The following is a 15,500-nucleotide window of genomic DNA, read 5'->3' as shown; positions in this document are numbered from 1 at the left end:
AGGCGGAGCTTGCAGTGAGCCAAGACCGCGCTACTGCACTCCAGCCTGGGCGACAGAGCAAGACTCCGTCTCAAAAAAAAAAAAAAAAAAAAAGTCTTTAAAAATTCTATATAATATGTAAGACTAGTTAAAGTAAAAACTTCATCATTGTATTATAGGATATATAAAATATATATAATACAGAATGACACTAAAACTTAAAGGATGGGAGTAGGAAAAACAGATCTATTAGTTGCAAATTTCTTATATTTTAAGTAAACTTCTACAATACAGTAAGTGGACAAATAATTTTAAATGTATCATTCTTTATTTTCCAGAATAGCCCTGAAAATATTAAAGAGGTATAGCAAAAAGCCAACAAATAAAAATCAAAACAGAATCCAAAAATATTATTCAAATATTTAAATAGAGTCTATTCTAGGAGCAAGTTTGGTTTAACATTAAAAAATCAATCAATGTAATTCATCTTATTAACACATTTTTAAAAATCTATTTGATTTTACCTACAGATAGAAAAAATTTGGTAAAATCCCAAACTCATTTATGACAAAAACACTCAGAAAATTAGGTTGAAAAAAGGGACTTCTTCAATCTAATAAAGGCACCTGAAAGAAACCAACAGCTTATGTCACACTTAATGACAGAAATATTAAACGTCTTCCCATTTTTATTTCTTAAATACTAAACATGTTCAAGTTCATAAACAAGTCAATGATGTTCCATCTTAACCACTTCTATTCCATATTGTACTGATGCATAAAGACAAGAAAAATACTAAAAAGCTGAAGATCAAAAGATAAGGAAAACCTTTTTCAGAGATGAAAGGACTACTTACATTCAAATAGTAAAAGAAATCTATACATTAACTACTCAAATTAATAAGTGCATACATTAATTTATTATAACATATAAAAATTATATTTTGTATACTAATGGTAAACAATTGGATAATTCAATTTTAAAACCTAAATTTATATGAAAAAACATAAAATATTTAAATTTAGCAAAAGACATGCAAGACTTGTATACAGAAAAATAAAAATAGTTGCTAAAGGAAATGAAAGACAGTTTTAAAATATAGAAGTATAAATCATGTCCATGGATTGTTGCAGCCTCTGCCTCAGGAGTCCCCTGCAGCCTGGAACACCTAACAGAAGAAATGCAGGTGCAGTGCCAGGGATTGGAGGTGACTCCCCACAAGTCCTAGGAGCAAACGTTGTGAGGGGGCCATCTCTCTCCCCCACCCACCTCAGAGCATGCCTGTGAACAAGAAATTACAAGTGCCACACAAGCTGGGTGTTAGCCTAGCTACCGGCCATTACTCTTAAGCGCCATCTACTGGATCACAGCGCAAACTACCACACTAAAATTATCTTGCTAATATATGCAGGATGTGAAACCAGGTGCAAGAATTCACCCACATACGCGGATTCTGTACAGAGCCCTGGCCCTCTGAAAGCATCCAGAAATGAATCCAACAGACCATACTCAACTTACCCCACAGTTAAAGGAACACCAACCCTATCAGATGAGAAAGAATCAGCACAAGAACTCTGGCAATTCAAAAAACCACAGCATCCCCTTACATCCAAATGGATCACTAGCTCCCTAGAAATGGTTCTTAACCAGTCTGAAATAGCTGAAATGACAAACACAAAATTCAGAATCTGGATAGAAAAGAAGCTCATTGAGATTCAGAAGAAAGTTGAAACTCAATCCAAGGAATCCAAGTAACCCGGTAAAATGATCCAAGAACTGAAAGATGAAATAGCCATTTTGAGAATCAAAATAAACTTCTAGAGCTCAAAAATTTACTACAAGAATTTAATAATGCAATAAGAAGTATTAACAGCAGAACAGACCAAGCTGAGGAAAGAATCTCAGAGCTTGAAGATCAGTTCTTTGAATCAACTTAGATGAAAATAAAGACAAAAGAATTTTAAAAATGAACAAAACTGGCTGGGCACGGTGGCTCACGCCTGTAATCTCAGCAGCCTGGGAGGCCGAGGCTGGCAGATCACGAGTTCAGGAGATCGAGACCATCCTGGCTAACATGGTGAAACCCTGTCTCTACTAAAAATATAAAAAAACTAGCCGGGCATGGTTGCAGGTGCCTATAGTCCCAGCTACTCGGGAGGCTGAGGCAGGAGAATGGCGTGAACCCGGGAGGTGGAGCTTGCGGTGAGCCAAGATAGCGCCACTGCACTCCAGCCTGGGTGACAGAGCAAGACTCTGTCTAAAAAAATAAAAATAAAAAAAACCTCTAACAAATATAGGATTATGTAAAGATATAAAATCTATGACTCATTGGCATTCCTGAAATAGGAGGAGAAAGAGTAAGCAATTTCAAAAATGTATTTGAAAAACACCAAAAAAATTGCCTAATCTTGCTAGAGAGGTTGATATTCAATTCCAAGAAATACAGAGAACCCTGGCTAGTTACTATATAAGACAACTATCCCCAAGACACATAGTCGTCAGATTCACCAAGGTCAGGGTAAAAGAAAAAAAATTCTAAAGGCAGCTAGAGTGAAGGGTCAAGTCACATACAGAGGAAACCCCATCAGGCTAGCCACAGACTTCTCAGCAGAAAACTTATACGCCAGAAGAGATTGGGAGACTATTTTCAGCATCCTGAAAAAAATTTAACTAAAAATGTTATATCCTGTCAAATTAAACTTCATAAATGAAGGAGAAATAAAATCCTTTTTAGACAAGCAAATGCTGAGGAAATTTGTTTTAAGTAGACCATCCTTACAAAAGGTCCTTAAGGGAGTGCTAAATATGGAATCTAAAGAACCTGCTGCCATAAAACACTTGAGCACATAGCCCACAGGCACTATAAATCAACTATGCTGTCAAGTCTACATAACAACCAGCTAACAACATGGGTATGAAATCAAAATCACACCTATCAATACTAATCTTGAATATAAATGGGCTAAACACCTGCTTAAAAGACACTGAGTGGCAAACTGGATAAAAACACAAGACCCAACCATCATTGCCTTCAAGAGACCCATCTCACATGTAACAACACCCACAGGCTCAAAACAAAGAGAGGGGAAAATATCTATCATGCAAATGAAAAACAAAAAAGGACAGGAGTTGCTATTCTTCTATCAGATAAAACAGATGTTAAATAATGAAGGGCATTACTATAATGATAAAGAGTACAATCCAACAAGAAGACCTAACAATCCTAAATATATATGCATCCAACACTGGAGCACCCATATCCAAAAAACAAGTTCTTCTTGGCCTATGAAAAGATTTACACAACCAAACAATAATAGTGGGAAATTTCAACACTCCACTGACAGTGTTAGATCATTGAGGCAGAAAACTAACAAAGAAATGCTGGACTTAAACTCAACACTTAACTGGTTGAAACTAATAGACAAATACAGAACACTCCACCCAAAAGGAATGCTTATACATTGTTGGTGGAAATGTAAATTAGTTCAGGCACTGAGGAAAGCAGTTTGGAGATTTCTCAAATAATTTAAAACAGAGCTACCATTCCACCTAGCAATCCCATTATTGATTATATATCCAAAGGAAACTAGATCATTATACCAAAATGCACTCATATGTTCATCACCATGCATTTCACAATAGCAAAGACATAGAATCAACCGAGGTGCCCCTCAATGATGGATTGGATGAAGAAAACATATATGCTATGGAATACTACACATATGCTATGGAATACTACACAGCCCTAAAAAAGAATGAAATCAAGTTGTTTGCAGCAACATAAATAGAGCTGAAGGCCATAGTCCTAAGTAAATTAATGCAGGAACAGAAAACCAAATACTATATGTTCTCACTTACAAGTGGGAACTAAACATTGAGCACACATGAACATAAACATGGGAATGACTGACACTGAGCACTACTTGAGGGGAAGAGAGAGGGAGGTTGACATGGGTTGAAAAACTACCTATTGGGTACTATGTTTGCTACCTGGGTGCAGTATGCCCATGTAACAAACCTTCGTATGTACCCGCTGTATATAAAATAAAAGCGGGAATTTTAAAAAGACTAAATATATTAAAACTAGTACTCTCTAAATTTTATCTACAGTAATTAAAATCTCAATTGTTATCTCAACTGTTTTTGTTTTCTAAGAAACTAAAAAGCTGATTCTAGAAGGTATATGAACACACAAAGAATTTATGAGAAGTCCCGCTCCGGGTTAGAAGCCTATGTATGTTTCAGGCCAGAGGTAATTAATTACAAAGGCTTTACCTGGCAGGTTTACAGGGTGTGGAGAGGCTGTTCTGCCCACCCCAGACTTGGTACACAGCCAATGCATTGCAGTCTTTGAAGGGAGTTGCAGTCAAGGACCCCCTGGCTGGTCACGCCCTTGTGCATATTTATATTGCCAGCTCAGGATCCTCCATTCTTAGGTCTCTTTATCTGAGGCCTATGTAGAGGTCTTCTTCAGGTGCCTCTGTCATGGCCTCCTAATAGGAGAGGAAGAGACAGCCTTCAAGACACTTTTCTCCACTCTGAGTACCCAAGGAGTTTCCACTTTCTCCTTGCAGGGCCCCCCAACAGTGAGACAAACCCATGTCTGCACTAATCCAACTAACCCTTGACCAGTGCCGTTTCCACAGGGAAAAATGGAACAGAGGGAGTCAGTAATTTCTCTGGTTTTAGACTCTTGCTTACACTATTGAAAGAGGTAATTAAAGACTTAACTCTTTCCTTTTGGGCTTGTTGCTTTAATTGACTCACTACCTGGGTGCAATATACCCATGTAACAAACCTGCATATGTACCCCCTGTATCTAAAATAAAAGTTGAAATTTTAAAAAGACTAAATATGTTAAATTGAGTACCTAAGTCCTCAGCACTCTTTTTCAGCTCTGCTGAGCTCCTGACACTCTAGAATAATCAAAACGTTATTTAGAAAGAACACACTTGGAGTCCTTTCACTATCTGACTTCAAGACTTACTATAAACCCACAATAATCAAAGGAATGTGGTACTGGCAAAAGGACAGACAAATAGAAAATACACATTAAAACCACAATGAGATACCACTAACCATCCACATGCCCACTCAAATTAAACCACCTGGCAACACCAAATGCTGGCAAAAATTTGGAGTCCCAGAACTCACATATATTGTTGGTGAAAGTGGATAATACAACCAATTTGGGAAAATAATAGTTTCTTATAAAACTAAACCCTATGATCATCTACCCCATGAGCCAGCAATTATACTCCTAAGTATTTACTTAAGAGAAATAAAAGCATACATCTACAAAAAAAGACTTAAAGCAGAATGTTTACAGAAAGTGAATTCATCATTGCCAAAACCTGGAGACATCTTGAACGTCCATCTACAGGAGAGTGGCTAAATGAACGGTAGTATATCCACATGGTAACATATTCCACTGCCACAAAAAGGAATGAAGTACTAATACACACAACTTGAACAAATCTTAAAAACATTATTCTGAGTGAAAGAAACTTTGCATAGAAGAGTGTATGATGTTATTCCATTTATATAAAATTCTAGAAAAGAATAATTTATAATGAAGAAATCAGAACTCTGGTTGCCTCTAAGGGGTTAGCAGTGGGGAAAACTAAAGGTGTGAGAAAACTTTGGAGATAATGGTAATATTCTATAATTTAGTAGGTTACACAGTGTATGCATTTGTCAAAACTTGTTTAACAGTGTTCAAGATTTGTGCATGGTGCTGTATGCAAATTTTACCTGAAAAACACCTTGAACTCCAGTTAATTATATATGTGCTGAACTGCTTAGAAGTGAAGTATGCCTTCAATTGACTTTTCAATGAATTAAAAAACTAGATGGATTGATGGATGAATAGAAGGATGGATAGATGGATAGTTATGTGGTAAAGCAGTAATAGTTTTATCCAGAACCTAGGTGGTGGGTACATGCATGTTCACTGTATAAAACTTTCAGCTTCTATAGATGTTTGAAAATTCTCATAATAAAATAGAAAATAATGGCACAATTCTGTGTATTTTTTAATAAAATCAACTTTGAAATACGCCGATAAGAACCACATTGCTAATTAAAGAAGTGAAGTACAGGAAGGTTTGGGCTGTGTGTTTCTGTGTAAAAGAAGGAGGAGTCAAAAGTTAGCCGGGCGTGGTGGTGGGTGCCTGTAGTCCCAGCTACTCGGGAGGCTGAGGCAGGAGAATGGCATGAACCTGGGAGGTGGAGCTTGCAGTGAGCCGAGATGGCGCCACTGCACTCCAGCCTGGGTGACAGAGCTAGACTCCGTCTCAAAAAAAAAAGAAGAAGGAGGAGTCACATTTACATAAACTTGAACAAGCAAGAACTGTTATTTCTAGAACATGTACCAAAGTACCAAAACACTTACAAGACTGTCTCTGGAGAGGCAACTTACTTTTTGTTCTCTGTTATAATTGAATCATTAACCATGTGCATGTATTAATTCAATAAATAAACACATTAAAATTAAATGAGAGTTTAGTATCCATAATGTTTCCTGAGAGAAAAATCTAGAGACTACTGCAGTTTGAAAGGCATGTAAAGGGAGGGGAATATGTTTGCAGTTTTGTTTTTTGTTTTGTTTTTTTTTTCCAAACAAAGAGAATACTGACGAAGAGGCAAAGATTTGGAATTTAGTAAAGAATAGGGATCATTTGTTAATTTTCAGAAGCTTTTAGGATAAATGAAATGAAAAAGATGCTGGGTTATTTTGGCAGGGAGTTTGATACACTTGACTAAAAGATTTAAAAATATACCTACATGTCAAGAAAAACTGAAATATTCTATACATTTTACTACTTCCACTTAGCAGAGTTTATCTTGAGCCACTGTCCATGGCATGTCCAATAGATGTAAAGGCTTCACACACACTCCTCATATGAACAAGTTACTGAAATATTGTCAAAGTGTCACATTTTCTGCATTATAAGGTAAATTGTTTTTCACAATTCTATTTTCTTTGAAATATGGGTAAGTCCTATAATCAATCTTCACCTTTAATGTGGTAGTACTAAACACTACCCAAAGTAACAATTAGGTATTTAACAGAACATCTTATAATAGAGAGAATCTCAGAATCAAATAAGATAGGTGAGTTTTTGCAAGGCTGTCTTTCTAGAGTTCCCTAGTATTCTTTAGAGTGTTAGGCCTATCATTCTCAGTTATCCACCAGGTTGTACTTTACTAAGGCACAGGCAACTGTAAGAGTCAGACAATACTTGATGGTGTTGATATTAACACTTGAGATTTGTGATCACATAGGCATTGATTTGAGTCCTGACTCTGTTACTTACTCTTGGATTATATGAACTTGGATAGATTATTTAAGGTCTCTAGGTCTTATCTGTAAAATCTCCTAATCTGTAAAAATAGTGTGACAATAATAAATAGCCTAACCAAAAAATAGACTTAAATAAATGTATGAAAAGCAGAGTAAGTGCTCAAAAACTTAGCTCTGCTTTTATGCGAAAATGAACTATTTTAAGCAGTTACATGATAGAAGAAATCAGCTTGATAATGGAAAAAGATCACAGCATTGTGGTCAAGTTTTACACAGGCATGATCTGTTTCATGGCCTAGACTGAGTTGAATTAGAATAGCAGAAACCATATTACAAGTATTCAGGAATTAAGCAAAGACAAAAAAATAGTTATGACTGTGATAACTGAAACAAAGGAAAAGATTTAAGAGACAACGCATTTAATTTGTGAATTGACAAATAAGGTAGGTGAGGAAAAAAAGAGGCTTATGGAATTCTTGAGCCTAACGTGCAAGAAGAGCAAGGATGCCATTTGTTGGGAGAGGGGAATTGAGGAATAAGAGCCCATTTATTGGTGTGTGTATGTATGGGGGAGGAATGAGTTCAGTTTGGGACAACCATGAAGACCCAGCAGACAGTTGAAATACTGTTATGAAGTTCCCTTATATTCTAACATATTACCTTTAGTTCTTTGAAGTCAATTCTGCACCCCACTTTTTGCTCTACACCCAGACAGTAGCACAGACTGGTGTTCAGTAATGACAGATGGAAAAGTGATGGGAGAACGGTGGTAAGTGGCCGGTGCATGCTGCAAGGCTTGTGCATGAAGACTCATCCTGAGTGAAGAGCTACACAGTTCCACCAGGGGGAAGACTGATTTTTGCATATTCTGCAGAAACTCAACCACCTATTAGAGGAGGGAAACAGAGCGGGAAGGATCTACACTGTAGGAAGGAAAGATGAACTTGAGTTTCACTTCTTAGTGCCTTTTCTCAGGGGAGAGGCCATCACTTGAAGATGCTGTCTCCTGCTCCTTCTCCGGGGACTAGGTATGAGCCTTGACTTGTGAGGAGTCTGGGGTTAATGTTAATGCTGGGTGGAGAGGTGGAAAGACTTCCTCTCCAGAGAGTCTGAAGCCACCAGACAGAAGATGAAGGGGATATGTTAGATTAAAGGACCATAACAGAGTAATTGTCGGCATGATAAAAAGGAGACAGTGCCCTGGGGTCCTTTGGGAGCTGAGGTGGTATTGGAGAGATAAAGCGGAGAACTTCCTGCCTGGGGAGACGTCTGACCCCAAGCTTGTCGGCCCTCATGAGTATCTCTCTGGAACTAGGCTCTGTGTTCAGTGCTGTCGTCTCTCAAAAGCCAAGCAGGGATATCTGTCATCGTGGAACCTCCATGACGATCCAGTGTGAAGTCGATAACCAAGTCACCATGATGTTCTGGTACTGTCACCAACCTGGACAGCGCGTGACACTGATTGCAACTGCAAATCAGGGCTCTGAGGCCACATATGAGAGCGGATTTGTCATTGACAAGTTTCCCATCAGCCGCCCAAACCTAACATTCTCAACTCTGACTGTGAGCAACATGAGCCCTGAAGACAGCAGCATATACCTCTGCAGTGTTGAAGACACAGTGCAGGGCACAGATCAAAGATCTAAGCAAGAACCTCAGTTCCCTTCTACCCAGCTCCCCTCACATGAACCTGAGGGCCCTGTCAAGGTGGGGCAGAAGGAGGAAACCACAGCTCTTGGGTAGACACAGCTGTTTCTGTGCTTGTAGGTGGGCATGGGTATGAATGGATTGACTGGGGATGAGGAGAGCATCTGTAGGACTAGCTGGAGTGTTCTATCCACAGGCAGGAAGAGTGGCTCCTGGAAAGCTGAGGGTAAAATTTCTTCTAGAAGGGTGCTCAGAAATACCCAATAAAAACAATCAGATAGTTTCCTTCAAGTGTCAGGGTCAGTAATAGCCTTTAACTGTTTTATCTCAAGGCTCTATTTAGCTGGTTTTCTATCATAATATATTTTGGAAGAACTTTAGTCATCTTGAAACAAAGCTGGTACATTACATTAATGACATCTGGTTGTTCTCCGTGAATAGGAATTATAAAGCCCTCTAGATGCCTCAGTATGACAATATGACACACGCATCCCAGACCAATATAAAATCTGCAAAGTTCAGGAACCTTCTATACTGGTGAGTTTTGGAGTGGTCCAGAGGTTTGGGGCATGTTGAAATGACTCCTCGAATGTGAGAAGTAAGCTGCTGCACCTTAGATCATCTACCACGGAGAAAGAGATGCAATGCTTAGTCTTTGGACTTTGAATTAAACTTTGGATATACTGCATTTGATTGTGTTACTCTATTCCATTTACTATGTAATCTGTAAAGCTGGGGCCAAGGAAAGAGAGGGTTCTGTGGCAGAACAAGCCCATGATAAAAGCTTCCTGCTGCTTGGGGGCCCTAGACTAAGCAGACCCAGTTGTTCCTGAAGAGCCTATGGTAGATACAGATGCTCTGTGGAGCTCCTGACATTCCCCAATAAGAGAATCACAAGGCAGTGTGGAACAGGTTCACTGTGCCCTGATTTGCACTTCAGACCATTGCATCTTGGGCTATACTTTTGTTGCTTTCCAGACCCCAGAGAGAAAGAATGCTCTCACACACAAATTACATGAAGAGTGCTTATTACTTACATACAGGCAGCAAGGGAAAACAGAGGCCTAAGATTCAGGGAAAGCCAGTCCCACTAGGCTCAGGAAAGCTGCCCAGGGTGGATGAAATCTTGTCTGTGCCTTCCCTACTTGCACTGCCACTGAGGGACCTCAGAGAGCAGCCACCCTGGGTTTTATATCCCAGAGCAACTTGACATGCTTGGCAAAGCACTGAAGGTCATTCTATTTCTAGAAGGGACTGGAACAGAGCCCTGGCTATTCTGGCCAGTTCCTCCTTATCTCAGGATGTTACATTCCCAGAACATTGTACAGTTATTCTTGAGAACTACAAGCAAGAAACTGGGGAGTACTGAGTTTGTCCAAGGCCATCTGGAGAATTGCCCTGCAGACAGGTGCAGAGTTTTGGTGTAAAGCCATACTCTTACCAGCCAACGACCGCCTCTTCTTCTTTTGAAAAGTTGTTCCTGGCTCTATAATGGATGCCTCATAATGGCATTCAGAACAAGGTGTTACCTGATCTGCAAAACTGAATTTGGCTGTGCCCAGAGCATTCTCTCTGTTATTAAATGTAAACTATATAATCAAGACCATACTTAAGCACAGCTGGAAAAAGGCACAATTCAATTTCAAGAGCACATCTGAATCTCATGGTACCCTACTCATACTTTTCTCCTCTTACCTTCAAACCACACCTAAGTTTCATGGAAATTCCATATTTCCAGTTGAGAAACATGAGCTCATTGTTTTAGATGGGTCTTCACATTATTCTGGAAGGATCATTACAGTCTAACCAAGTATGGTTCTGAAAGGCAGTGGTGAAGGGAAATCCTCTCGGGGCCAAAACTTAAATTGGTATACCTGATTGTTGTCCATATTTTATTGAAGAAGAGATGGCCAGAAGTATAGCTATATCTTATGTTCAATTTTCTTTCATACTATCATCTAGTCTCCTTACCTATTCAGTCGTATTTTTCTTCTTTTTGCTTCTCTATGCTACAATCTGGGTAATTTCTTTAAAACTACTGTTTAGTTTACTGATTCACACCTCAGCTCCAGTAAGCCTCTAATTTAACCTTTCAGCTGACTTTGTTCATCTAAATTATATTAATTTTTATTTCTAGAAAATCCACTTGGGTCATTTACAAATATGAGTGGCCATTTTTGAAAGCATGTTACTCCTTGTGTATTTTAAAACTATTTTCTTTTTATAAGTATATTAAGCATCTACTGGGAATTCTTATCTGACAACGCCAGCATTTGATACCTTTTTGCATCTGGTTTTCAGTAGTCTGCTGGCTCTCACTCAGGGTGGCCTATTTCCTTGTGCATTATTTAATTTGATGTCAATTCATCTTTCAGAATTCTTTAAATACTGGAGTAAAAGTGGGTTTTCTAGGACATATTCATGCTTGCCTCTGTCAAGAAATTGGGGCGCTACAGACCTAATATCACTTTTTTTATAATTCTCAGTATATATCTTCTTGGTCATAGAATGTCTATCTCAAACTCCAATGGGCTGACTGTTCAGCGACCATGAATATTCAGAGGAATTTTTTTTAAATCCTTCACCCAAAGCCAAGACCAAGATAAATAATATTCTTTGTTAACTGTTTCTAGGATTAGTTTTCTAGCTCATCCTTTCACTAACTGTGTATCTCTTTGTGTACCTCGCTTTATAAAGAAGTGATTCCTATCTAGTTTCTGGTCCATGTAAGGTGTCATGGGCCCTCTCCAGTTTCCACCTGTACTAATTCTCCAGGTCACAGGAATGCACATGTATACCCATTTTATCCCATGGGTTCAGTGCTAGCTTACCTTCCTGCCCGATGCTCCCATTACCATAAGAAGTTGACAAATTTACCTACAGTGAAGCCTTGGATTACGAAGCACCTTCCTATATTACAAAATTGCCTCTTTAAAAGCAGTAAAGCACTGTGCTTAGGAACTTGAACTTCATCAAGTGACAGACCTAAGTTTAAAACTTGGTTCTTCTGCTTTAACACTAGGTGTAACCTTAACAAGTTACACAATTTCTCCATGCCTTAATTTCTCCATAGAAAATAAGAATAATAGTGAGTTTTTAAATGTAGGTTTTTTTATAAGAAAGTGATGCAATTATCTGCATAAAAAGCACACAGAGAAAAAATATGCAATTAGTGTGGTTGCTACCTAAACGTATTTCTCACTATAAAAACATATTTTACCACTAGCAATTCCTTCCTCAAGAATAAGTATGACCCACTCTCAGAAAATTTTATTATTACAATTGTTTCTCTTTTCGCTATTTTAATTACATAAAAAATTTGTGGTATTATAAAATATGCATATTATCAAAATAAAAAAGTCAAAATCACTCAGTTTAATACAATTAGATCATACAATATGTAGTTTTAGAATTTATTCCCTTAACCCAACAATATTTCATGAATATAATTTCATGTCAAAAATATTTTACATTAACTTTAATAAGAATAGTTCAATACACTGATGACCATCCTTCATACAATCAAAACCCATGACAAGGTATATATCCATAGGCTAGATGACAGGGTTATTTAATTTTAAATAGCAATTGGTTGTGTGTGTTGAATTATTTCTGCTACAGACTCAGAAGTAAACCATGAAAGCCCTCCTAACTCTACCTGCAGGTGGCTGGTTCTTTTTATTCAGGTGTTAACTTAAATGCCACCTCCCCAAAGAGACCCTTCCACTCTACATAACAGCACTTCAGCAGTCATCCCATATTATATTATCACTTTATCCTATTTTACAAATATGTACTCATCATTTACTGAAAGCGATGTATGTGCATCCCATTTCTATACCTCCTCACATGTGCATAAATGCATGCACATGTACTCATGAATGCACTGAAAACAAGAACCTTTTCTATCTTCTTCATTGCTGCTTCCAAATAGCCTAGAAGAACTCCTGGAATATCACTCCAGGAATTCAATAAATATTTGTGAGTAAATAAATATGATTTCAAAGAAAAGAGGAAAATTTATACAGCTGCAGTGGATTTCCCTGGAGGAAAACTCTACAAAGGCATTTGAGTTTAGATAATCCAAGCCCACAAGAAAATTAACTAGATTATTCTAACAGAGAAGGAATAAGCACTTCAAACTTTATATTTTTTATTCTTGTTTCAAATTTATGTTTTAGTTGCAGGGAGGAAAGGAAAAGATTAAAGGACACAAAATTACAGCTAGATAGGAGGAATAACTTCCAGTGTTTTACAGAACTGTAGGAGGACTACAGATAACAAGCTTTGTATTTGGATAGAAATGTACACATGTCATGTGCCAATCCCCTTCTGCTGCCTTACCCAAGACTGGGAAATGGAACAGATGATACGGGTTCTACAGAAAGGCAAAGTACAGAACCTGCTCAAACACAGTGGCTCTGGGGTGGAAGGTTCTCAATTGGAATTGTGCTGGTGCCTGTGTGGATGAAGCACTCAGTTCTGAGCCTTGGGAGCCTTTTGAAGGCCCTCCTGGCCAAGATGATCTTGAGGAAATGACTGACCCGTTGGCTGCCTTCCAAATGGATGACACAGTCTAGACTTTTATAAGCTAAATGAGTAGAAGGAACCCAGTTGACTGGATTTATCACCAAACCCAGCTTGTGAGCCTCAATCTAGAGCTAGTATAATTTAGAAAAATAAATACATACATCATATATTAAACTCTGAGTATCATGAAACAGATCCTAGATGTTACAATAATAAGAATCTATATGGGTGTTTCTCCTGCACTCTGTCCTGGCTTTCTTCTGCTTCCTCTCTAAGGGAGCCTGGACTCACTTAAGTAGCTCTAATAGGCCAAACAAGAGAGTGTTCAAGGTGTGGCTGAAATGTGAACAGAAAGACTCACCATTATATTACAGCAATCAATCTATCCTTAAAATAATTTAGGTTTAATCTCAAGTGCTAGAGGCTTCCCCATTTACCCATACCTAGAAGCCTGAAGAATAAACAGAACTATAAACTTCCCTCCGGGCATAAAACTTGCATGTCTTCCATGGCTTCAAGGTGGGGAGCAGCTGGGCAGGCAGGGAGGAATGGGCTACTCCATTTAGCTGATCAGCCTTGACCAGTTCATGCTCTGCGACTCCATATTACGAGTCAGACTTTTCTGGATCATACAGAGCATTCCCATCACTCTCCAGATTCAGTGATTCCTGGGATGAGATAGTAACAAAAACAATTCCTTATTGGATAAAGAGAAATTGTGCCGTGGGGGAGATAAGAAGCTTAGAAAATAAGAAAAATAATGGATGAGGAGAGGAGCTGGGAGTTTGGGGGGAAGACAGCCTAAAATCTGACAATCTGTTTGCAGAATGATAAAGGATACTGGAACCCAAGGAGGAGTTGACTAAGAGCTTAGGAGAAAGATCTGGTGGGATTTGGAGAAGAAAGTGTTAAAAAAAAAAAAAAAAGAATTTGGAATCTGACACTTTTCAGACTACTATGAGGTCTGAAAGACTTATGTAGCAACATGAAGAGGAACAAACTTTGTCTGAATAGGGAAGTTTATAGTATGATCTTTGCTTTCCTTAGACAAGTGACCCTGGAGAAGTCACTTGACCTCTGAGTTTTAGATTGTTGATTTGTATAAAGGAGAGAACAATATCTGCTGCCTACCACCTCAGTGAGGCTGCACCAAGGATCAGCTCAGAGGAGGCAAAGCAGAATGTCCCATGGCAGAGCATGGAGGCCCTAGAGTCAGACCACCATACTTACATCTCACCTTTAAAACCTACTGGCTGTGTGGCCTTGAGCAAGTCACTTTAGCTCCAGAAAGCTCATTTAATCATCTGGAAAATGGGCAATCGCATAAGCGGTTGTAATGTAAAATGAAAAAAAAACATTCTTAACTTATATGAGTTACATGCTGTATAGTAAGTTACATGGTATATAGTAAGCACACAGCAATGATTCACTGTTATCATAATTGAAGGACAGTGGTTTGATGTGCTAAGCACTCAATACAAGCCAGAAAGATATCTTAGAGAAGAAGACAAATCTATAGTTCAGAATGAAGAGTACCAAGAATGGCATGTCCTCCAAATTGAGCTTGGGCAGCTGGATCTGAACCTATCCTACACATCTGAGTCTACAGTATGAAGTAACAGTCTCCACGTATAGCTATCTTCTCTGCCTGTAAAGTCATTCCTTTTTGAAGAAAGCTGACCTCAGACTATATTATGATCGTTTAAGGAAGAGCGCAAAATACTGGAGAAGGCTAGTCTTCAAGCTCTAGATACAGAAAATCCTCATATTCTTGGGTGTTCCCTTTCAGAAAGAGAGTCAGAGCCACAAGCACTGATCCAAAAATCCCCTTCTCCAAAAAAAGTTTCCATCTTCTGCCAAGGTTCACCTCCCTCTTTAGTGCACACTGGTGTCTACAGTTGCTACAGCAAGAGTCTTTCCTTATCCTCTAAGGCAGGAGTTGTGTGAAGACCCCATGACAAGGGGACAAAATGAAACAACATGTTTAGGGGCAACACAGGAAAAGCCCATATTATCAATGCTCCAAAACCTGGCTACC

At 38.5% G+C, this 15,500-nt stretch overlaps 1 protein-coding gene and 1 gene segment (V, D, J or C); both read left to right on the top strand.

The window, feature by feature from the left end:
- The window catches only part of PRSS3 (serine protease 3), a 47,635-nt gene that overhangs the window by 26,437 nt on the left and 5,698 nt on the right, over positions 1-15,500 (top strand). The window lies entirely within an intron of this gene.
- Positions 7,996-9,099, top strand: LOC129047792 (T cell receptor beta variable 29-1-like). The segment is given in 1 exon segment: positions 7,996-9,099. A coding segment is annotated over 1 exon segment (450 nt).

Source organism: Pongo abelii, chromosome 13 (assembly GCF_028885655.2).
Source record: "Pongo abelii isolate AG06213 chromosome 13, NHGRI_mPonAbe1-v2.0_pri, whole genome shotgun sequence".
In the NCBI taxonomy this organism is placed as follows: domain Eukaryota; kingdom Metazoa; phylum Chordata; class Mammalia; order Primates; family Hominidae; genus Pongo; species Pongo abelii.
The sequence above is the reverse complement of the archived record's forward strand: the minus strand, read 5'-3'. Positions and strand labels throughout refer to the sequence as shown.